General features: G+C 37.4%; 1 protein-coding gene across 1 annotated transcript in view; it reads right to left on the bottom strand.

Moving 5' to 3' along the window:
- The window catches only part of LOC121650923 (receptor tyrosine-protein kinase erbB-4-like), a 310,734-nt gene that overhangs the window by 67,100 nt on the left and 217,170 nt on the right, over positions 1-26,464 (bottom strand). The window contains exons 11-16 of the mRNA XM_042002752.1: positions 22,663-22,753; positions 19,758-19,957; positions 13,406-13,538; positions 7,895-7,988; positions 2,720-2,874; positions 1,606-1,650 (exon numbers count right to left, since the gene is read on the bottom strand). Coding sequence (XP_041858686.1) covers positions 1,606-1,650; positions 2,720-2,874; positions 7,895-7,988; positions 13,406-13,538; positions 19,758-19,957; positions 22,663-22,753 — 718 coding nt within the window. The remainder of the gene's footprint in view (positions 1-1,605; positions 1,651-2,719; positions 2,875-7,894; positions 7,989-13,405; positions 13,539-19,757; positions 19,958-22,662; positions 22,754-26,464) is intronic.

The raw sequence follows: 26,464 nt of genomic DNA, 5'->3' as shown, positions 1-26,464 counted from the left end.
GCATTTCTGCAGCTCCAGCCTAATAGAGCTTAGGACCACTGTGGTCTTCTACCATTTTAATGTCCTGTTCAGGAGATCCTTTAGGGGAAAAGTCCTAGACCTCGATAGAACACTCTGCTACAGGTGTGTTCCCAGGGCTGATATTTGCAATAAATTCTGGCCCTTTTAGTCATTAATTTCTTAAACTTTTGGGAGGGTTTGGACTCACAGCAAAGATATAGCAAATAGATCAAGCTTAGTTGTCATAAAACCATTACTGGAGGATGATAGTTTTAAAAAAGTGTTGTACAAAAAACGCTACTGGGAAAAAAAAACAAACAATCAAACAAACAAAAACTACTGATTGCTGCTGTCCAGTTACTTGTTTATTTATTCCATACACTCCACTTCAACAGTCTTTTAAACTGGCATTAAAATGACCTCCGAACAATCACGTGAAACCCAGATGTGCTACAAATATTTTCAAGCCATCTCTTAACTATTAAATATACAGTTAAAAACTCAAATAAACAAATTAAACTATTTAAATAAGATGAAGAAAGGTTTGTAAAAGGAGACAGTTGGCTTGGATGGTCTTGATAAAGATAAAAGAAATATTGCCCAATGGGAGCATGCTAGATGAGCTATTATTCAGTTTTATCAGGTAAAATATTACATGGGTGACATTAAGAGATTAAGCCAGCTTAACCAGATATGCGCACAATCCCTAAACAAGATGTAAGTTAATGCCAGGTGCAACAATGGCTTTAGAGGGCTTTGTGTAATCACATATTTCTGATAAGCCACTTTCAGGCTTGCAACAGGTACAGATTTACAACATGTGTGACACTTCAGAGTAAGGCAGCTAAGACTGATAACTGTGGCTGTGTTACAGCTGCATGCTAGCCAGAGCCATGAAAGATCTGATAAGAGCTGATCTGCTCACCAGGTTGGATGATAGCTACATTCCCACAGCTGCTGCACCCCTTTCTGCATCCTGCTGGCACTCACCCAAATGCCATTTCAGGTAGATGTGCAGATTTTGATCAGTCCACTAAGTGGCATCAATTAGTGTTTGCAGAACTAATAAAGCACCCTTCAGTATTCATAAAGGTTAAGGATCTTGGGATGTGCATTTGACTGGTCTTTTTGATATGCTGGTGATCTCTCAATCCTTCATGTAGTTGTGTAGTTTTTGCTAATTTCTTTCCTAAAAGTCTTTTTTTATTATTAATCTTTTCTCAATTGCCACCCAACAACTTTCAGTTCTACTCATACCAAACGGCTTCAATTATAAAGTCTTGAAACCATTTGTGATAAATTGTGAGCAGCATTTGCTTCCCTTTTCTAGCTTCCAGCTTTACAACTAAAGATTAAGAATTATCAATTTATCAAGAACCATGAAAACTGTGCACAAACAGATGCATACGCGCATGCATAGACAAGCAATTAGGATACTCACAGGGCTCTTGGCCCTCCAAGCTAACCATTAATCACAGACTTTGCTTAGTGCAATTCTGTTGTGTCTCTGTGTGTATGTGAACTACTATGTTTGAATGTTTTTAATGCTAGAGCACAATAGCAATCCACACAGTTTATTTTTATTTTTATTCTTTATTTTTTTACCTGTCCATCCAGCCAATGCAGTCTTGGAGTCTTGGTCCAATACATCTTGGTAGGACACAGAAAGAATAAAGAAACAAATGAGCATTAATAGGCATTAGTTAAAATTTTGGAACCTGTTTAGAGAAGAGCAGGGCAGTAATTATCAGTAGTTAACACTAACTACAATTTAATGATTTTTCAAAAAAGGCTTTGTGCAGAGATTATTGTGTTTGCTGCTTAGCATGTGTCAGACAGCACAAAGATAGCTTAGAATGATAACCTCCTGATGTGTCTGCAGGCAAACTTAGCAGGAAATAAGTTCTGCACTGAAGCCATGTTACTTTGCTTTTTTGTTTAATTCTGAGTGTTTAGATTCAAAAAGTCTACAAAGCTGTTGTTTCTTTTAATTAAATTCATCCAAAGTTTCATCAAACCTCTTGCTTTACTCTGTAAAGGCGCTAATGTAAAGGTGTACTTCTGACAACATCTAGTTTTCTACATACTGTTGCTATTTTGAATGTTTGGAAGTATCTGTCTCTTTTGCTCTGAGTGCATCTTGCTTTGATTTCCTCCCTGTCAACTTGGTTTTTATTTGAGAAGTGGACCTGCTTGTGAAGCTGTACCTGTGATAAAATGTCAGCCTGGTGTTTTCCGTTTACGACTACATTGTAATGCTTGAGCAAGCTGGAAGCTGTCACTCAGGAGAGAAGAAATAACCCACAGGGGAGTGACATAAACCCCCTGAGGAGTTAAATACAAAATGATTTCTCTTCAAACCTTGTTGAATATAACATTGAGAGACAAGTGGCTAGTGAGCACGGGAGAGTGACAGCTTACTTTATTGAAATGTTCTTCTATAATTTTTTTCTTTTTTTCCATCTCTCTTACTCTCATCTTCCCGTTTTGGGAGTATGATGTCATGTCTTTATAGTTTGGATAGTGGGTGCTTTGTGAGTACGTCCTTTTCAGCCACTATTTATGTGAAAGTCCAATTCACCTGGAAGAAACCACTCGAAAAATATAGCATATGGCATAATGTTTCTATATATACAACTAAGACACCTCACTTCTCAGTTCAGTTTAAAAAGTCTTTACATCTACCAGCCTGACTTGTCCTTGTTCTGACTGCTCTTACCCCTGGGTGCAGTTGGCATGACAGGGATGACATTCATTGTTGACTTCGGCATACTTGAAGATGAAGCTGTTGGCACCTTGCAGGCCATCAGGACACTTTTCCACACAGTTTGGACCGTCCTTGAAATGAAGACATTTCACACAATGCTCTGGGCCCTGTGGGATATGAAAACAACAATAATATTACTACTACTACTACTACTACTACTACTACTAATAATAATAATAATAATAATTTGAGCTTTTTTTTCTATTAGCATGTCTTACAGTTTGTAGCTAGTAGCTACTCTCACACATGATTAATTCAAGATTTAACTGTTAAGTAGTTATTCCAAACGTTCTGTGACAGTATGAACAGTAGGTTAGCTTGACATCATCAAGCTGTAAACAAAGTTTAGATACACAGATATACAGTATCTACTAAAATTACTGTGGATCGTATAATGGATTTGTTTTAACTAGATAATAATCGGACTACAATGAATTAGCTTGAATTAAAAACTGTATTTTTTAAAAATTCTTTGAGATAATTTATTGGGGAATTATATAGTTTTTATTCTGTGTAGATTTCAGAGAATTTGAGAAAAAGTTTAAAGAAGCACCATATAATTTTTGCCAATATTCTCATTGATGTGCCCCGTATTGACCATCCGCCTTGCATCCTACCTGTACTTTCAGGCCCCTACAGCCAGTACAAGAGTCTTTTCTTGACTCTTGTCTAATTTCTTGCTCTGTCTTTTTCTCTCCTTCTTTTCCTCTCTTCCTCTTATAACATCATCTTGCAGTTATTTGCTGAATCTGCCACGATGCACATGGTTGGTGTGTTGATATATGCTTGCTAGCACATTATTGAACATTATATTAGTTTATTTTTTTATTTACGCTCTGTGATGCAAAATCATTATGCTTGGAAGATGAAAAGTGCAAAGAAACCATAGATTTTTTCTTGACATAGAAGTCCACAGTCAATATGCTCAGGCCTTTTGGAATTGCACATTTAAAATTATTTATAATGCAAGAAAAACTTAAAACTGGTTCCATATACTTTTTATATAACTTTTATACTTTCATATGTGTGACAATGGAAGCTTGAGACAGAGGGAAAAATAACAGAATCAAAACCTAAAATGTAAAAGCGGTGTTATGAGAAGAGAAAAGTTGAAATAAAAAAGAAAAAAAAAATCTGTGGACTAATAAGGGAAGAGAAGGAGAGATGGTGGATATGGATGCAGAACAACAGAGCAGAGGAGAGACAGTTTGAGTGAGCAAAATCTAACGAGAAAGAGAGAGAGAAAGCAGATGAGACGCATAAAGCAGCATGAGCAGAGCAGGCAGATAATAACCATCGCTCACAGCACACACAATGACCATAACAATACGCCTCAAACAGGATTTATGGAGCTAATATAGACAAGGGAGGGGGGTAGTGTGGAGGATGGGAGAAAGAGAGGTGCTGAGCTCTCGCAGACAAGCCTTGTAACACCAACAGCCGTTGAAAAACATGTCATTGCAGACATACACACATAATTAAATACAGAAAATGAGAGAGCGGAAATCCAAACAGCAACCTTTACTTTGAGTCACGTAATTAGCATGGATATACAAATTGGATATCCATAATAATCAATTGATACATAAGTTTATTTTTACAAATGCTGAATAACTACACACACATCTTATTCTAACTAAGCACCATTGTGATACGAAGCTGACAGAAAAGACAGGCAACCATACTTTGGTAAGTGGAAAAGTACGAATAAGTACCTGTTATTACAACACCTGAAGTAGTGTGGTGTTCTGATAAGGACCTGCATGTGTGTATAAGTGCCTTTACACTAATGTTTCTGGATGTGCTCTTTACAGCTTGCGTATGTGTATAACTATGTACTCACCCTGGTATAATTATGCAAATGGCAAGTCTCACTGCTTGCACTGGCTTTTGCTTTGAGTCTGGCTTTTATTAGTGTCTTCCCACCCATGGCTATGTGTGTGTGTGTTTGTGCGTGTGTGTGTGTGTGTGTGCACATACAACAGTCCTGTCACATCAGCAAGCTAAATAATGTGACAGAGTAAGCAAACAGTGTTTGGTCCAGAAGGGTATTAGGGTAACCAAAGCACCCTGCTGGAAATTTAAATTGGTCTTCCTGTGCGCTTAACACAAAAGTCTATGTGTGATGCTTCTGTGTTCATGTGTAAATGAATCTTTCTTTTTCCTCTTCACACTTGGATATCAGGAGGATTGCCCAACAATCTTAGCAGTGTTAGAAATCAGCATAAATGTACTTGTGCCAGAAGAAATGGGAAAATGTGACCAGCACAAATCTCATCAAGTCTGTTTTTCTTTTTTTATTTAATTCTGGATGGACTGCTACCAAAGGCCATTATAATGAACAATAATGCAACAAACAAAAAGGATGTGTACAGTAAATGAACGATAAAGCCTGCAATGTGAATGTAACCTAGACTGATCCTGGGGATGAAATTAGAGTTTGCATCACTAACAAACAACAGCAACTACTTTGGATTTCTCATCATAACCTATTCTAACCATAACGTATCCTTCATCCATGCATATTGTCATGTCTTCAGTCTCTCTCCTCTGAGGGCATTTGGCCTATCAAATCACTATATGTAAGCTGTAATGTAATTGCTATGGCTTTAACATGATTGCTGTAATCCATTTGTGTGCCTTTGCTGCACAAGTGATATCCACACAAGGTCCAGGAAGTTACCTTGAGACATTTCCGTCAAACAAGCCTTGATAAGTCACAAGTGTTGCATGCATCTAAATTACAGGTTCTCAAACAACAACAACAATAATAATAATAATAATAATAAATGTTATATAAGCCTTGATACGGACCAAAAGAAAAGAAAACAAAAGTTTAGATGTGTACATTTTCTAATGTATATATATTCTACTGATTTAGCATTAGCTCTAGCTACCTTGCTGAATTAGTTTTTTTTTTCCTGCACATATGCAGAAGGTATACCAGAGGCCCTTCTATGGCTTTTGTCCCATCACTCACCTGAGACTGTCAGGTTCAGAACTAACTGTGTACCACACACACACGCATGCACACAAAATTTCACACCTTTGAACTATAAAGGGGAGAATCGACAGGGTGTGATCAGACACAAAAGACAACAAATGGCCCCTCTGGCTTGCATCTGTCACAAGTAATCTTTCTCCATCAAATGGCAAAGAAGGATTTTAAGAGAAAGCAAAGTCATGATTCTTGTGTGGCTGTGGGTGTAGACGCCATTCTTTTTTTTTTTTTTTTTAATAGTTACTGAGCTGAAATTCAATCAATCAATCCATGCAACAATTTCCTGAATGGCTTATGATTTATGTAAAAATGGCATGATTAATGTACAAAAAAGAACATGAACAAATGCTAAACTGATTGTCCTGTAAGATGATGCTGATCTTCTTAGTTTAAGTTTTGAATCACACATGATGCATAATAAACAATCAAGCTCAAGCGCACATCTTGGCTGCTTATAAAGCATGCCCTCAAAGGCTACTATAACAACAGCTGTCAGTTTGGTTTCAGGTAAATGAGCGCTGCTTTGCAATTAAGTACTTTTCTTTGGCACAGAAAACAACAACAGCAACAATAGAATAACTGATTTGGCTTTTAGCAGTCATGGTTTGAACCACAATTGCTACCATACAGTACAGGTGGTAATGGCTTTCCACTGCTTTGTGTCCCATTACAGACAGCACCATATCATTGTAAAATAAAAAAGAAAAAAGAAAAACTTTGCTGTATGTTTATCAGAGCAGGGTAGCATGTTACTTTAAAATTGTAATTATAGCTACTAATAACTTTTTTATGTTAAAAAATTTCCCATTAGTGGAACTTTAAATTCATCTGCTAGTTCATTAATTCACAATAAAGAAAAATTAGATCAGACAAATGAATGAAATGGAAACTTAACGGAATAAATTACTGACAGAAAAATCACAGTCACTAATCTCAGGTTGCTTGAATGTCGTGACGCTGTCTCCTCCTCAGTAGAGATGCTTAGACGTGTGATTAGACGGGGCTTCCAGCCACCATGGGCATAATGAACATATCTCATATTGTTATCTTTGTGTCTGTGGTTCCAGTTTAAAACTCCTCCTTTGTTTTCTTTGGACTCCGCTGCTGCATGCATCTTTCGGTTGTTTGTGTGTGTGGCTGTGCACATGTTTGTTCGGCTGCGCACAAGTCTGATTTTATATTTTACTCTTCAGCAGTCAGTCATTGTCGCTTAGGCTATATGGTTGTTTCTATGTGGTTGTCAGTAATGTTTTATCCTCAGTAAGGGTGATGTTGTTGTAACAGTGGAAAGAATAATTAGATTACCTGTTACTGGCTCTTCATAATACCATTAACACTGTTATTCCCATCACTGGTGTTTCCTGCACTGATTCAATAGATACTTTTATCCAAAGCAAGTTATAATTCATTGCACTTAATGAGTTTCCCAAGGCTTTTAGTTCGAAGAAGTCCAAATATCCGCTACCAATAACCATAACTGCTGCAGAGTGCTTCAGAGCTGAACTTCATCAAAAACAAAACAAAAAAAAAAGTAAATCCGAACTCAGTCAATGAACATACTCATGTATCGCGTTCATATTGCTACAGATGGACCAAACTATTCATGGAAGCAGAATCAGGGACTAAAGTGGACCAAACAGTGCCAGACTGAATGCACTCTAAGCATCTTGGGGACTTCCTCAGACTGACAGACAGTGTCTGTAATAATAGTATGGTAGAAAGCTAAGCTGGAAGGTGAAACTGTCAGTTTACCAGTAGATCTACCAACTAAGATATTTGTAATATAATAACAATTATTATAAAATAAATTTATAATAGAATAAAATTTATTGTCCTTGTTGCAGAACAATGTGATGTACTTTAGCAGCTGTGTATTTAGCAGCATAACACACAATAACAGGTAGAATACTTCTAAACGGTACAACCATCAAAAGTAACATCAGAGACCCACTCTAAGTTAAATGCTAAAATAAATAGATATGAACATAAATATCAAAACATCATTAATAATATATAAATGAAATGTATAACATGCAAACATCCCTGAATTCTACATAAAGAGAAAACACATGTTTTGAAATAATTTTCTAAGTCTGTAGGTGTGTTGTCTAGTAGGGTAAGCTTACCGGGCCATTGCAGGTCAGGGAGGCGCCGTCTGCTCGTTCGCACTGGGCATCACACTCCACACACACTGACCCGTTGGCATACTCTCTGATGTCCCTGAGATAAATTAAATGATGGGGGGATAAGCAGAGAGAAGAGAGAGAAACAAGAGGTAGAATTATGATCTGTAATGTAAATAATTATTTTCATTAATATGTTACCCCCGTTAATAAAATATGGATCTTTTATCAGGTTGTAAAGAGGTGAACAACAAGATATGATTTCTGTTTCACTTGATCCTATGCAGCAGTCATTTCTTTATTATTTTGCAGTGAGAAAGGCAATCGTACAAAAAATGATCAAGATAAAGAGAAAGATTCAAGGAAAACTGTTTTCTCATTAACCCCCATGACATGTTAAACAAAGTAAATGATGTGCTGTGATTACAATTTTCAAACAAAATAACTTCTGACCCAACAATATATGACGTAACACATGTCTGGATTTCTGTTCTGCTAGACACTGTTTTACTGAATTACATTAAAGACCAATCACTCTCTCAGTGCCACATTTCCTCACATTATTCTCAACAATGTTCTAGAGGTTTTTTCATTTCTGAGCACAGCTTGTAAATGGCCTTTTTTCAATCAATATTGTTTAATCAATCCAGAACAAATAAAGCAGATAAGAGGTTTGAGAAAGGATATAAAAAATATCATTCAAAGGGGTCAACAGAGTTGAGAGGTGCCGTGCCTGTGAGGGGGCACTACACTTTCAAAAATCAATTAAATTAAGTGTCGTGTTATTCAATTTCTACAATGCGCTTATAATAGTGGAACACCAGAGTAGCCTCAAAAAGTCATTAAATCTGACCACTCTGCAACTGAGTTGGCACTTTGCCTTTGTTACAACAGGAGAGGGAAAATTCATTTGGGGTTCTTGTCTTTTGGTCAGTGAGGGAAAAACAGCAATAGAGGAGGAAAATGTTGCCGTCCCAGTGGAAATGAAATCAAATTAGTATTAATTATGCTTCATCTGGCCTTCATAAAACATTCAAGGAGCTGAGGAAGGTAAGCCTTTGTCCATGTAAGTGATTGCTGAAATAATAAAGGCTGCAGTGGAGATAGTGGATATCATTAATGCTTATAGAACTGAGAGTTTAAACTATTTCTTATATGTTCAGATTTTGCAGGGCTCAAAAAAATAACAAAAAGGATAAAATTCTTTCCCCTGGTTCCTCACATTAATCTAATCTACTCTAAACTTGGCAGGTGTTAAGTGCAGGGGATCAAAGGAAACTCTGAGCTCTCCTGTTCTGTGAGCGATGCTTAGGGTGGAGTCTAGGACACCCATGCTGCAATGCAACATCATCTGTGACCTAACTGATAATGTCCCTAGGAGATAAAAAACAGACAAATGCACTAGTGAAACTGTGATCAGCCAAACCATTAAAACTACTGGAGAGCCAAACAGAGTAGCACTGATCATCTTGCTAAATAATAAGTAATAAATAAAGTAATAAATAATAAGTTAACATTGTGGGTTACTATTTTCATTGCATACTTATACAGGACTGATTAATTCTGACCAACGACCAAACTGAAGCCCAAGCAAAAAATTTAAATGGAAAATATTTAAATAATGTCCAATGAAAGACAATTTGCATAAAAGGTGATGGGGTTAAGGTTACATTAACTGAATATTGAACTTTGGTGGAAGACGTGCCAGTTGTGCTGGTGTCACTGCCGCTGTGGGAAGCGTTGACGTGCAAGTGGACAGGGAGGCAGGGCGTGGCCCCGTGCGCAAGCAGTGACTGTGACACGCAGTGACACGCCTAGCCCTCCTGCCCTAACAGCAGCTTCAGGACATCCTTATCCCTCTGCAATGTCGCCACCAAAATGCTGCAAAAAAGTTGCAACTAGGAACTTAAAAGCATCTTAGCAGGTCTGCAAAGGGGAAAAAAAAATCTTAAATGTCATTATTAAAACCCCCTGAGGAAGCAGGTTTTTCTATCTTTCATTGGAAAGTAGATCATATCAAGGGACTCTTGTTATGAAACTCTGCAGGGGTGCCTTTTGTTACCACCAGTTTTAAAATTGTTTTTTTTTATGCCCCCTGGCTCTTAACACCATCCCTTGTAAATAGGTAAATTATAAGCAAACATAAAAACTTTAACAGAAAACTTTGGGCTGTTCTTGAAAACTTGCAGTAGTGCAACATGTCATTCAACTTCTAAGGAGTCTTTAGTCAAAGTGTGTTGCTCCTTATTTTGCTCTCCTATGAGAAACGCTGATGTAGACCAGTTTTAGCTTGCATGAATTGGTAAAGTTGTAATTTGGGGTAAAACTTGTGGTTGATGGTGTCCTGGTTCCCAGGGTGTGCGGTTGGAACATCGTGGTGGATGCTGGCCTACACCAGGTGGTTGTTTTGGGGGGCTCTCCTCTGCCACCCTCTGGGTGGGGCTGGGGTCGTCTTCGATGTAGGGTGGCTTGGGTTTGTGCTCCGGGGAGGACCCGTGTTTCTGGGCTGCCCTCGTCTGCCTCTAACCACTGTGGAGGCGTGGTCGCATTTGCACGATCTTACACACCACTCCTCATCACTGATCACTCCTCATTCCTCATACTCTGCATGCTGACACAGTCACTGAGTTGTCCAGTGGGTTTATTTACTAAGAGATACTTTTGTTATTTCTCTATGAGTTTGTATCTGGTACTTCGGTTGTTGTGACATTTGTGATAAGCTTTATTGATTTGGTTATTATTTAGAAACTCTTGATTACTGTCAGCTCTGATTTTCTGTAAAAGTCGTAGGAAATTTTCTGGTGTGTTTCTGTACAAATGTAGCAGTTTGTTGTCCGGTGATAGTATGGATTAAAGGGTCGTTGCCTTCTGTCTGTGGTGTTTTTCTCTCCTCTTTCTTCTGCTTCCCCTTTTGCTTCTTTTTGCTGTCTTCCTTCTTTTTCTGTCCCCTCCGGTCAGGTCCAGCAAGATTACATAGATTCCATAATTCAAAGTAAATAAATGACAGTAAGTAAATCAATAAATTTATTAATCAGATTATCAAGATGAGCCCTAAATCCATAAATCTCCCTTTGGCAAAGCAAATTTCTTCGGCACAACACAGCAACCAGACTATCAATCAACTTGCTATGATGCTGGACAGGACAGGTTGAAATGAAAATAAATAAATAAATAAATAAAACTACTGATAGTGGTTATAGTATTGTTGTGTGTTAGTTCATGGTCTATATTCCGTTTACAGGTATTTCTATGTTCAACCAGCAATATCAACTATGTATTAGCTGGAAGGTGGCATCCAAAGGCATTCTAGGTTAGGTAAACAGGTCTTTCTTGTAAATGAGACTGCATGTCTCAATGAGACTACCTGTATAAATATCTTTTGATAATAAATAATAATAATTCACCTTTATGACTACATCTAACAGAATTTTCACTTAAGTCCATCAAAGTAGCTTCACAAGAAGTTGAAGCTCAGGATAAGTTTAGAAACTATAAGGGAAATACCTTCTAGAAAAATCCTATAATATCAAAGTTCTTTCAAAAATATACATTTATTGTAGTGTCAAGAAATAAAAATACAAGATATTACAACTATGCCACAAAATATACCAACTTAAAAGTTGCAGTTTGCAACAGTTACAATATATACATTTAAAATATAAATTGTAACTGTAGGCCTATAAATAAAATTTATAAATTGATCTACTATATGCAGTCTTATCCATGTGTCTGTCTATCTGTGAACTAAAGTTGACTCTGTCCCCGTCACTGCTACGCTACATACTGGATTCAGCTTGTTAATGATCATACGCTAAGCTATTTGCTTAACTTTACCGGATGATGTAGTGGGCTACAGAAAATCGCATACATTTTTTGAAATACCGTAACTCTTTAACCATTTCGCTATCAGAGTAATTCCAATGGATTCCTAAAGCCGAGAAGCGCAGCTTTGCTAGGATATACAATACATTACGGTACTGTGATGTGCCACTGGTATACAGCCGGTTAACCAGCATCTTGATTAAAAAACTAAATGGTTTTGGACAAAGCAGGAGAAACGCCACTTTTCATGCTACAAATTTGAGTTTGTGGTGTACATAACTTACTGGCTTTTACACATTGCTTAGGCTTCCTCATGAGAGCCTAAAAATCCCCCTGGGATTTTTGCCTATGCTCATACCTACTCATAGGATGAATTTAAAATCACCAACAATAATGTTTTTGGATTGTGGGAGGAACCATGTGTGTGCAGGGAGAGTATGCAAACTCCACACACATTTTATAGTCACTTCTCAGATTCAGACAACTTTTCCATCATGGCTAGATGATTCCATAATCTCAATCCATTTTTAACTCTTGAGATTATGCTACGCCCTAAGCAATTTTAAAATCTCCTTAAAAATATATCATTCCAAATAATGTGTTGTTAACATTTATAGGACCATTGTGTGATTTTTGATATTCTGTATTCGAATTCTGCACATTGCACATGATGATCAGACTTGTGCAGTCATTTAGAAATACAATTAGTATAATCAGACCATATGTTCAGCTGAGTTTTTAGCCAAATTCAAATTCTCTCTCTTTTTTTTTTATTTCTCATTATTTTCCAGACAACCAACACAGAAATTTTTCATTGACTTTCTTTTTTTTTCTATTTCAGAGACACATGCATGATTGTGTTCATGCAGCTGAAGTAAATTTATTTTCCTCTTGGCATTTGTTAGAGTGCCATATTATCTTCTCCAGCATGGTTCTGCTTCAGCCCTGTCCATTACTTCAAAAGCCTCTTACTGGTTACCATAGAGCCTTGACAGACATTTTCTACTGCAACTCTATATCTCTGAGGTCTGTCACTGACCAGACTGGACTGCTGAGAAACCGGAATGGTAATACATTACACACAGTACTATAGTTACTTGTTCTATTACCATAGAAGTAAAGTCAGTAATAACAAATAGGCTTACTTTTCAATCTCTGAATGACTGATATGAAATTGAATGTTTCATTTGTGTCATGCTGTTGCTTCTTGGCTTGTGTCAAAAAACATAGATGTATTTGTATAGTGTAATCAGTGGTGAACAGAAGAAGACAGGCTCAGCAATAATTCTGATTTCAACTGGAATGGCAAAAGTGTCGGGTCAAAAAAAACAAAAAACAAAAAACAAACCATATTACATTTTTAGTCAAAGAACTCATGTACCTCTGATTTGTGCCTGTCTGTGTGTTAATGGCCTGCAAATTTGCTTGCTGTTGTAATTTAACTTGCAGAGAAAATGTGGTGATTGCAGAAATGAGAAGAAAGCCATTTTCTGATTTTCTATTTTCTATTTTCTATTTTTTTGGGCCATCATTGGGTGTGGATTGCTGTTTTCTAGATAATTTCTATCCCCGTCGTTCAGTCCTAAGCAGGAATAAAACCCAGCAACACGACATGCATACATTCACAAATCTGTCACATCAGTGCTGTGTTGATCCAGTGTATCAGTGTAAGTGTGTATGTGCATAACTTACCCCTCATAAAGGTTGCAGCTATCCACACAAGTTCGTCCACGGCTGAAGTACTGACAGGAGAGGCACTGGTCTGGGCTGGGACCCCAACACCCAGCATCTGAGCACAGTGGGTCACACACCATGTGCTCCCTGGCTGCTCAAAACACACATACACAAATGTAGTGTTAGCACAAACAGAATCATTTAAGCAAATATGTCATGTGAATACATAACATACATGCAGACACAAAGGATAATCTTTACATTTCCATAAAAGTGGCTGGGTATGAAGTTAGCTAAAATAACCTCATCCCTCACGAACAGACAAAAGGTTAGATGTACTTTGGCACAAGAAAAAAATGGGAGGGTTATTTTTTTTTTTTGTTGTTTTCCTGTTAAAATGCTCTGCCTCCACATGTCAGCTGTTCATTTGCTTTGGTCTACAAAAAGCTATGTTCCTATGGTAACAATTTCCCACAACCAAAACAGGGCTATAAATGCTGTAGGTAGGGCTTTTTTTCCTCTCCAGGAAACAACGTTTTAAACCCTTCACACTAAACAGACACAGAATAATTAGTCACCTGGATGAACTGAAAGATGGCTCTTTTTCAAAATACTTAAATGCTAGCCTTTTTCATTTTTAAAATATAATTTTTACTCAATTAATTCAGTCATGGACTATAGTAGTGGTTAAGTGTGTGTGTAGAAAGTCTATGTTTTGTGTTTCTATAGCTTGTTATATGTGGTTTCCTGTCCACTAAGTGAAGGAGGGAATCTGTGCTGCTTCATTATGAAAATGCTGAGGAAACAATAAAAAAATCACCAGTGAGACTCGGAAAACACCTGCAGATGCTACAGAGACTTGTTGATATAACTTAGACTTACAGCCAAAATAATTGAACCCTCTGTATTTTTCCTGTGATGCTGTTTTTCACACAGTATCAACCAACCAAGGTCTTCTCATCTAGTCTGTAATCTGGATCTCTCCTTGCTTTCTGGCTCTCTTCTGTCCCTCCCCGGCAGTCAGTCCTACACATCTGAGAGCATTCCACTGACAAAATGAAGGTGCTGAAATAACAGGATGAGAGCTCTACAGATATGTTGGGAACTTCTAGCAACCCCTTTTTTGATGTCGTTTTTCCCTTTGTTGAAAAAGAGACTCTCCTCTCCTCTCCTCTCCTCTCCTCTCCTCTCCTCATGAACACAGTTATAAATACAACCCTTCTTTTTTGCCATCCTGGCCACGGGCTATGACTCTGTGTCATCCGCACTCATGTTCAGAATACTTAGACTATTCTGACAGACGGAATCAGATACACAAAGAAGATAAAATAAAATAAAAAATCGAGTGTTCCTTCTGAGGGCAGACGATGAAAGCTTTGCCTTTCACAGGAGACAAAACCAATTCTACTGGGCTTCCAGCACCACAAGTAAACTGACCAGGCAAAGAGAAATGAAGAGAAGGAGGAAGGATGGGTGCTGAAGGAAAGACATTAAGTGTGCAGCAAGATCAAACAAACGTACCAACTTCAGATGTGTTTCAAATGGTTGGAAAAGAGAAACCCTGACATGAGGGAGACAGGTGAACAGGCTGTGATGATGAAGGAAGGATAAAAGAAAGTCAGACTTAGTATAAAATAAGAAAATCTATTTGTAAATGAAATCCAATCTTTAAAGAATTCTGATTAGATCATTGGGGTGAGAGGTGTAGCAGGAACTAAACTGTTGTTTAATTTCCTGAAGACCTTTTTTCTGTATCTAAGGCGGCACAGAAAGTAGCTCTGACTTAAGAAATTTTACACTCCAATAGAGTAGTATCACGCTGATTGTCATTAATTGCCAAAAATATGCTCATAAGATAATATATTGGAAGTGAATTGTTTCTTTCCATCACCTAAGTTATTTCTTATACTTAATGTACTACATTTTTGTTCAACTTAATAATCACTTGTGTATGATTTATAGAGGAAGCCCTTAGTTCCTTTTCACAATTTCATATTTAGGAAAAACTGATTCTACTGAAGATATTGATGAAGACTATTTCTTTAAAGGTCCCATATTATGCAAAATTCACTTTTTAATGGTTTTGGAACAGTCATACTGGTCCCCCCGCATGTGTAGGAGACCCGTAAGTGTGAAACTCTTTCAGGCGCTCTCTCTCCCCCCTGCTCCACCTCTAGGGAAGTAAGCGCTGAAATGAGCTTGTTTGAAAGCGTGTACGTTATGACGTCATAAGGGACAATAACCACTCCCCACAGAGCGATGGACCCGTCTACTGGCTCTCAAAGCCCGCCCTCTAAAAATCACCTAGCGCCCAGTGTTTTTCCCTCTTCGGCAACCATCGTTAGCGGACATGGCTAAGCGACAGAAGCACTGTTCTGTTTGTGGCTGCATAAATGAACACGAAAACGGTTTTTTACTTCCATCCACTGAACCCACGAGGACTGAGTGGATTAATTTTATTTTTGGAGGAAATGTACCCGGAAAACTTCCAAAGGTTTTGCATGTCTGTGGCCAGCATTTCAAAGAGGACTGTTTCCACAACATGGGGGCATGGAAAGCAGGCTTCGCCAACCGTTTGAAGCTGAAGCCAGGTTCAATACCAACTGTCCGTGACACAGCTGGAGAGGTAAGAGCTGGCAGTTATTTTATCGTTTCGGCCTTATTAGTCTGATAGCTTGAAAATATATTAACCTGTCAATCACCTCATGACGGGCGATGCGATGGCGGAGCCAACAGCTGAGCTGCTCCACCAGGGTTCCGCCCACCATAAACGGCACATTTCTGAAGCTGCTAAAAAGAGGGAGGTGAAGAGAAGCCGCTGCACTCAAACTGAGGGTCGATTTGTCCATACCATGGCAGAAATATTTCATTTAGATATTAATGAATGGTCTCAGATTGGGAATAAAGTGGATAATATGGGACCTTTAAGTCAAAGTGAAGAAATAAAACTGAATCCTGTGACCGACAATGTAATTTACAACAGTAAATTTGTCATAAGCGACTAATACAATGTAAAATGTATGGACAGAAACAGCCAAAATAAAAAAAACACTTATTTTTAAATTCACAGTCATATTAATGTCCTCGTTATTTCCAATCTTTCATTTTCTTTCTCTATTTATTTCTCCAAACGTATTTATTTCTGTTTCCTTTTTACATTTCTGTATGCATTTCTGTCTCATTATGTTAATGAGGCACATCGCTCTCTTAGCTAAAGTCACGCAATCACTGATGACTGTTTACTGTTTGGTGTGGATGCAATAACTGGCTGTTCCAGCTACAAACAAGTTCAACTAAAATGGAAAAAAGCCATTAAAACAAACAAACAAACAAAAAAAAAACGTTCTTCATATCATGGTACCTTTCCATCCACTTTTCATGTTCTTCTTTTAAAAAAATCACTTTCTTTTTCTCATCTTTCTTCCATCTGCCTATGTCCAGCCCCTGCCACAGCCTCACTCCGTGTTTTTTCAGCTTCCAGAGCACTTTAGTGCTACATGTGTTAGATAAGCCATATTAAAGTCATTAACAATACATATTTTAGACTGAATGAATGATGTTTTTCTGAAAAACTTTTCACTAATAATAAGTCTAAGAGTTGTAGAATTTTAGCAGGAACTAATGCGGGCAAGGTTTCCATGTAAACAGAGAAATTGTCATTTATGCATCTCAGAAGCTGTAAATTAAAAGCTTATATTCAGCGTTATCACAGGTGATGCAGTGTGTCCTGTAATGTTTTTTTTTTTTTTTAAAAGAAGCCATTTTTATTCACTGGATTGACCTGGATAAAACAGTTACATGTAATGGATAGATGGACAACACTGCTGAGGGATGTGAAGCTGAAATAGACTGGAAAAAAGTGAGGAGATGATACTTCAAACTGGCTGGGGAAGAACTGAAGATGCCGCCAGGAATGGGTCACTGCATTCAGCCATATCATGAGCTGTATTGATTAGTCAAATAAAATATTTACCAAGTAAATGAATGTATTTATTTTTTCTGTATATTTTTCCTTATCAGTGAGGAATCGTGTATTATGGCAGAATTAAGGAAGAGTCGATTTAACATGCTCTGCAATCCAAGAGGAGTGTGTTTTTCCCAGCAGCGGTGGGTATGATGGACCAGGGAGAGGAGGAAGGGAAACAGTAGTTAAGGGAAAGTACTCTGAGAGTTAGTTGTGATCCTCAGCGAATGTTTGCACAACATTTAGAAAAGTTTCATCGCAACGATCCAGGCAACATTCTTTGAGCATCACAGCCAACTTAACCAGAACCTTTCAGCCTGTTCCTTTGGTAATTGTGCATGTCTGCAGCTGAAAAAGTGTCAAACTGTAAAAGAAAATAATACAGAATTAAATACTGACACAAAAATAAAGGAGGAAATAAATTTCAAAAAGCACTCAAAAAATGTAACTAAAAATTACATAGACAGTAAATATATAGAACTATTTTTTCAAATTTCAATTAAAACTGTTTAAAATAACAATAGAGACATAATTTTTTTTAACATTTTAAAGGTTTCTTAATGGAAAAATAATATAATATTTCAATATTTTTGTGTAATTTATTGGCATATTAATTTGTTTATTACGACAGTTTTATATTTCTGTATTTATTTTTTAACTTTGACAGAGGGCAAATTGAACTTGGGGCAGTCTTGCTTCACACCTGCCGGCTCGGGAAAGCAACACCTGATGCCAATGCATTCAGAATAAGATCTTTGAAAAGGCAGATGCAGTCACTCATTTTTTACTGCAGTCTGTTTAGTAAAAATATAGGAGACAAGAAGCAACCCCTCCCCATGTGGTGCCTTCACAAGTAGGCCTGGACATGGGCATAAGTTTTTCTTTCGTCTTTCCTTTCTTTTATTTCTTATTTGTATTTGATTTCTGCTTTGTTGAAACAAGAAACAGTTCATGCTGATGGTACTAAATAGCTCTATATATAAAGTCTAATCTGGCTCACTAAATGCTTGTTAATTTGATTCTGGGTTGAGCCATGCAGTAATAACACAAGGTCAAATGGAAATGTTGCATTGGGATAAATAATAAAGGTGTGCTGTGCCCTGCCATAAAATATGCAACAGGGCTAACAGGAGCACCGTGGAGATGTCAGATATGGAGAATCTCCACACACCCACTCACACTTCTATCATGGGTTCATTTTCAGGGCAGAGCTGTAAAGACGTTCATTAAAGAACTATACAGCACAATATTTTCCACTGAGTAAACCGATGTGATAGCACGTATCACCTGAGATGTAGCGTTCTGAATAAATGTGATCGAATTACCATAGAAAAAAACTGACACTTTTAATGCCAAAGATCACTCAGTCTGGGACTTTAAGGGCTGTAATACTGTTCCAGGATTCTTTTCCTTACTAAAAACCTTGATGTGATGATATTTAATAACTAAGAGTTGTCCTTCATAGTTAAAAATGTAACTTCATATGTGATAACAAAAATATGAATGTTTGACATGTTCGCCCATAATGTTGATTGAAAAAAGGGGAAAAAAAGAATGTTGACTGAGTGGGGGAGCAACAGTTTCAACATTAGTTTAATTAATTAATCAGTTTAATTGTTTTCAATTTGTACGTCAAAAGATCTATTACTGATTCTGTTCAGGACTGCACTTTATCTAAATTCTCACTGTCAAATTACAGAATAATTAAACCAAACTGATGAATGTAAAACAGAAACAGACATTCCTAAAAACACACACTATTTAAAGATGAGCCTGTCAAACTAGTGACTAAAAAATCAGAAGCAATCAGATCTGAAGGGCTCTAGTTTATGAAGTCATGGTGAAACACTGCTTTTCTATGGGCTGACATTTTATTTTTTCCCTTCAGTGATGTGACTGCTGCAATGGACTGGGTGTACTCTGGACAGTGTACTCTGCCTCTCGCCTAGTAGCCACAGTAATGAACAGCAACACAAGGGAACTCAATGAAAATGAAAACACTGCTTAATTAATTAACATCATACAAAAATAATGTCTGCACACTTGTGGTAGGGATATGACAAAAGCTTGTCAGTTTTAGGAACAATCGTAAAATCAGCCCTTTGCCTTATTTAACTGAGCCAAACCTCACACTCACTGAATGGTCCTGGTGGTTAAAACATCTTATCCCAGACTTATTGGTTTTAAGTGCCTGTATTCATTATGGAGATAATAGCTCCTATTCATATAGCAGAAAAAAATAGTTGTGTTGTTACTGGTCCCATCTGAGGAAGCAAAGAGCTAAAATATATACTTTAAACAGCCAGATTTATTACTCCTATTACTCCTTGAATTTCAGTTTGGATAGATACATAATGAGACATATGTGTCTGATTTTGCACATGTGCTTAGCGGGTTTGAACTCACAGCACTCCTGCGGACTTCGGTTGTTGCGGATCTGAAACTTTTGGTTTGCAGTACGGAACAGTCTTGTCCAGTTGACGGTGTTGTAGTAGCAAAGCTGGCTGTTCTCTGCAATGTGGACGTTCCCAGCGCTGATCTCTCTTAGTGACTGAAGTTGAAGTGATGAGATGCCCTGCTGCTTTAACACCAGCAGGGAGATCCCACTGAGAGGGAAAATAGGTGGAGGAAGAGGAAGATGGGACCATACAGGAAAGTGGGGGTTGTAGTAGAAGGAGCAAAAAGAGAGGAAACAGATGATGGAGACAATTAAGATCCTTGATTTGTCACATAATCACATAATATAATGTTGGTTTTTTACATCCTTCTGTTTGGCCCTATAGACTTTGTCTACCTATCAGTCATCTTGTTGGAATCGGGGATGTACTGCTGCAAAACCTTTATTCAAGACAATTATTTAATCCTTGTACTTGTTCTCATCTCCCCTTTTCTACCTTCAACTTTTCCCCTATTCCCCAGTTGCATACTCTAAAAATGACAGGGAACCAGTGGGATGTCGGAACCATCAGATAGACAGAAAGTATGCAGGAGCAAGCATGGGGCAAAGGTGAACTGCAGGCTGTAATTTGTAAAGCAGCCTGCTGTTTCCATCTGCAGGGTGGTGCAGTGCACATGCACACACTGTCATGTAAATACACACAGAAAGCTCACACTTTATCATCAGCCAACACTTGCATTGTTTCCATCCAAATGCCACGGCACATTTTTAGAGCACTTCTCCAAAAACAGTTAAATATAATTGATAAATAATTATGTTCTATCAGCTGGGTTAAAACAACTGAGTTCTTGAATGTCATAACAAAATCACTACAGAAAATGTGTTCCAAGCACAGGGTTTTTTGGCAATAACAACTGCGCTTGGCAAAATTAAAATGCAGAGCACTTCATTATAGAAAACTTGCCAACATCACCACATTTACTGTTATATTACAAAAAATAAATAAATAAAATAAAATAGAAAGAAAGAAAAAGAAAGGGCACCCAAATATTTAAATCAAGCAACATTAAATGCCATTGCTACATGCACAGAGCAGTTCTTTTCAATCTGTTGTTTCAGAGCGGTTTACAACCTTTGAAATACTACTGTTGAGTACCACTTTTAATTTTGAAAATAAATTAAATTCTTATTTACAAGTTCAAATACTTTATATCAGAATTGGTTGTTTGTAATAGATAAGAAACAAAGGCATACTTAATTTTGTGAGACTGAGGAGAAAAACCTTCACATAACTTCAGAAAAACAATTATTTTAGATGGAAAATAAAGATTTAAATTGCAAAACTTACTTTTAAGATGGAGCTCTAAAACCTCCATCTGTGCTTCTGAAACCCTAATTACTTAAAATTGGGACAAACTTCCCCCAAAATCCAAACACTTTTACTGCAAAGCCAGGTTGTGTAACAGATGTGCTATGTGGCTTAGCATTGTCTTGCCAAAATATGCAAGACTTCTCTGAAAAGGATGTCATCCAGATGAGAGCATATGTTGCTCTAAAACGTCTATATATACCTTTTAACACTGATGGTTGCCTTCCAGATGTGCTGGTTGCCAGTCCCATAGGCATAATGCACCCCCATATGATCAGAGATGGCGACCTTTAAACTGAATTTTCTTAACAAGCCAGATGGTCCCTTTCATTTTAAGTCCTGAGGACACATCATCCATGATTTCCAAACAGAATTAAACATTTAGATTTGTCTGACCACAGACCCGTTTTTCACTTTGCCTCAGCCTCGGTCTATTTGAAATGAGCTTTGGCTCTAAGATGACAGCGCCTCTGGATCATTATTGCTTTTTCTATGCATGGTAGAGCTTTAAGCTGCATTTTGGATGCCTAATGATTTCTGAAAATGTTCCTGAGCACATGAAGGGATTCATGTCATATGGCATATTTCTGCAGTACCAAAGTCAATAGTTTCAGGACTGTAGCTGTCCTCTCAGGACCACAATTTTACTACCCTCATTTTCAATGGCACTTATGGCACATTTCAAATGTGATTTATATACATGTTTTACTTATGCAATGTAGCTTCATGTTGTTAACATGCATGTACAAAATGTGGAGTGGTCATTATCTCATAGTAGCATGACCTCTATCAGCCTTCATCTTACTTCTTTAGTAGTAAAAATAAAGACTCTGATACAGTGATCATGTAACTGCAGCCTCTGGTACTGTAGAAACCCATGCTCACTTTTAATACAGTGAATACAGTACTACCCGCAGGCCTGAAGCTCAAAAGAATCCATGATTGATTTCAAACCAAGTCACTTACACACAGTGATGTTACTAGATTCTCTGAATCTTGTACTAGTATATATTCTTATAGATGATGGAAAGTCCAAAGTTTAAATCTTATGGTGAGGAACATTACTCTGAAGTTGCTACAAACTACAACACAGTATTTTGTAGATTGTTGACTTTGCTTATCTTTACTTTTGAGAGTCTCTGCTTTTTGAAGGTGCTCTTTTATACCCAATTATGCCGCTGATCTGCTGCAGATTAATCTCATTAGTAGCAATATGTTCCTCCAGCTTTTTATTACCAGCTGTTTTTCACATAGTAAAATGTCTCATGTTCAACATTTGATATATTTTCCATGTTTTGTTGGGAACAAAATATTGCTTTGTGCTTCTGTACATTATTCTTTTTTAATTTATATTACACAACATCCATTCTTTAAATTGTGTCTTCTACATTATTGGCAACATAAATTAAATAAAATGGATAAAAATCTAAATGTTGAAGTTTATCACAGTATATTCATCTTACATTGTGTACAATTATACCATAAATCAAAGTAATCTCTCTAGAATAACATATTCATACCACAGGAAGTGAATAATCATGTACCTGTACAATGCTCTTCCCCCAATAGTTGCCAGGTTTGAGAAAACGCTCAAGTCAGTCATATTGTCAGGCCAAGACTGGATGTTAAGGTAGCCTAAATGGAGATATAAACATACACACAGATTAAAATGTGTCACTATTGCAAGCTGATTACAATCATTCATTTAAAATAATTTTACACAATTACAAGGATTAAATAAACAGTGTGTGGCATCTTTGTGCAATCAGCACCATTCCACAACCACAGTAACCACACCACCTGAATCTCTTCTGATAGCGGCCAAGCATTTTTAAACCAAACACATGTTATAGGCATGGCAAATCACACAGGAGTTTGGTGCCAGCTCTAACAAGTGTAAAGTCTGCCATATCAATATTTTTGCATTTCTTTTCTTGCCTCTCTTCTGTTGAATCATTTAGAGGATTAAATGGAAAGCTGAGGGGATGGCTCTGGCTCATTTAGGATTTTTAATAATGAATTCAAAAACATGAAATATTTAGCAGAGGAACAGTGGGCAAGTACAATCCCCAAGCCAACACCAGAGGACAAACAAAACAGTTGGGATGAGGCTATTGGAGCAAGGAAAATCCACAGTGGATGGAAGAGTAGGGGTAAAGGAGGATGAAAAGGGAAAGGAAATCTAAGCTTACACAAGAAATAATATCAACAGTAATTTTTACATAAATTACTTTATCACCTGAAGAAAAGACAAAGGCTATCAACTGCCTTCATTAAAAAGGAGAAAGAGCAGAAAGTGAAGGGATGGAATGTATAGCACACTCTAATCAATCAGAAGTATCTGATGCCACAATATTAAACTGTCATGTCCTCCCATTGGATGCATAATTCTAATATATTCGAAATTGGCTTACTGACAAGAGAACAACAACCTACAACAGCATCGTTATCAGTTTGTGGACATAGTTTAGTTTGTTGTGTCTATCCCAGATGAGCAGCAGCCAGGTCTAAGCCAATGCTTATTACCAGTGTTTGATGAGAAAATGTTAAAGGGGAAAAAAGTCATGTAACTCTGAAGAATCACACATCAGGGCTAATGCAAGAGGGCATGAGCAGAATTTAATTCACATCTTTATAACAGAAGCTACGTTTTCTGTAGCAAGACTGTAACAGATAAAACCCCAAATAAAAATAGAACATATAAAGGTGGACAGTGGTTGTAGATATGCTAAGGGTCTTAAAGAGCAACTGGCAGGTTAAGAGCATGATTAATGGTTTGGATTATGCATATTTTATAGTTAATATCTATTTAGTTTTTGTTGAAGTCCGTGAATAAGAAAATAAAGAAATCGGTTATGGACTATTAAAAACTGCTCAAATGACTGTAAAAATCTGTTTTGCCGGAAGTGACGTCACGTAAGGGACTCTGTTATGTACATTATTGCTAACACAACAGTTATGGCTAACACAACGGAACGGAATGGGCGAGAGATTATGGAGGAAGAAGAAGATAATTTTATTTTTAGAAGTGAAGGACCGGATCCATACAGTTTTGAACCTGAAGCTACAAACAGAGTCACTGACAACCAGCAAAGGAGATCGTTGACGGGAAACAGGCAGCAGATTCAGTCATGGGCAGCTGAAAACATCTGGAGGATTAATCAAACAGCATGGTAAGTGATACAAATGTTTCGTAAATTTTCTTCCACATTAGCCTTCTGAATTGGGCAAGTAATACCTGGTTATGCTGCAGACCAGTGAAAAAATACAGTGTTTGCAATAGCAAATAGATTTTAAAGCCTTTTACTTACTGCAGCCGATAGGAAGACATCCCTGTCCATGCCCCGCCCTGACAGGTTTGTTTTAAAAATCACGTTTCGCCACAAAAAAAACAACTTCAAGCTGCTACTATGTCACTAGCGATTCGTGACAAAACATTGGTTAAATAAAATAGTTCTGTGGCAGATAATGCCTATAAAAGCTGTGCAATGGCTACCCCGTTCACACAGTTGTAGACAGAAAAGCGCTGTTCTAATCAAATCATCTGATGATACGTAGGCTAGTGCCCAAAGTAGCCTCGCTAAGGCTCCATCATCTAATCCACGTCGGGTAGCCTAATTAACAGCGCAAAACAGTCATTTTAGACTATAAACAACTTTCTGAATTGTGTTGATTGATCAAGGAATACCAGAGTTATAATCTTTTTTCTGAAGTTGGTCAGACTGGATGTGCGTGTAGTGCGCAAAAAAAGCCCACGCTGTTCTAAACTCATAAATACCTCATAGAATGTACGTGCTGTAATGTCTTAGTTTTACCAGCACTCTCTAAACTTAGAAGCAGACTATTTCAATGGGGTATTTAAATACGCTTAAAAAAAAAAAAAAAAAAAAAAACTGGAAGAAAATTTGTTGCGCCAGGATGCTGGTTCCATGACGAAGGATGGATCTGCGCACTGGCTGAGCAGATCCATCGCTTGTTTTTTTTTTTTTTGTTTTATTTTTTCGCTAAACTTACCTTTTTTTCTAATCCAACACTTGGTCTCAGCTTTTTCAGGATGTGTATAATTTTGCACTTTTTTCCCAATGATAAATAAAGCCTGATTCTGAGGTTTAAAGATATTGTTAAAACAGAAAAACTATTTTTAAAACTGGATTGTAAACCCTTCTGAATAATGGTCATTCCACATATGATGCCATGTGCACTGCAGTCTTAACACTTTATCCCCCAAACAACAGAGCCCACAACTCTCACCCACAATTGGTAATCCCTCTTCCCCCTATATTCAGCAAGGCCAGTGACAACAGAAAAAAGGGCATCTCAGCTTTATGTATTACATGAAATGTTTCAGCATGTTATAAGCAGCTATGACTACGGATGAAATATAAACATTTAATTTTTAAAGCCTGTATGTAAAAGTAAAAAAAATAAAAATCTTTACATGGTTGAACATATATTTACAACACTGTATCTACATTTAACAACAGAAATTCTTTAACAGCATGTTATCTAATTACAGGTGTTTATGTGGACACTGTCAGCCCATGAGCAGTGTGGAGGAGAGCATATGCTGCAGGGAGATTCCTGCAATTTGGAGCCTCGTCGAAGACCTCCATCCACAACCCGAAGGCATTACTTGTGTGGGACAGCATCCTGGGTTCTCTGCATGCTGTTTGAACCCCTGGGTGCTTCAGGTGGCCTACAGCGCTTTCAAGCAGGAACATGGTCCACTTGATCTGACCCAAAATGAACAGTTCAGGTATACTGCCTACAGGCAGATGGTACGCTGGGCACATGGAGTGCTTGGACGACATGTGAGGAAACCTCTTCCAGCATGTGTTGTCTCAGCAATCCGGTTAGCTTTCCCTGATGAACATGGTGTCTACCAAGGTTTCAGATGGCCTGACCTGTAACACATACAAGACATGTCTTCCTATTCTGTAAATTGTAATAATAAATAAAATATTTTGCTTCCATCTCAATGTCATCTTTCTGTTATGATCATCTTCCTGGATTTATTTAATAAGTTCTAATTATTAGAAGCAAAACATCTTATTTAAAGTTGTTGCTAGAAGTAAATAAAGCTCAATTAATTTACACAGTCATACAGGAATTACAAAGAGAGAATAGAGATAGAAAATACACTCTGAAATACACAGGCACATATTAGATGGTCCAGAATCTTATGGATTATATAATTCTGCGGGAAAATAGATGGCCATTATTTGAAGAAAATGTGCGCGATGCCTTCAATTATTTACCATATGATGGCTCCTTCTTTACTGGACGCACAGTGAATCCACCTTTGCAAACGGGATTAAATATGTTGAAACTGTCCTCAATAATAAG

The sequence above is a fragment of the Melanotaenia boesemani genome, chromosome 12 (genome assembly GCF_017639745.1).
Source record: "Melanotaenia boesemani isolate fMelBoe1 chromosome 12, fMelBoe1.pri, whole genome shotgun sequence".
Taxonomy (NCBI): Eukaryota; Metazoa; Chordata; class Actinopteri; order Atheriniformes; family Melanotaeniidae; genus Melanotaenia; species Melanotaenia boesemani.
Note: the sequence above shows the minus strand (reverse complement) of the source record. Positions and strands in the feature narration are given on the sequence as shown.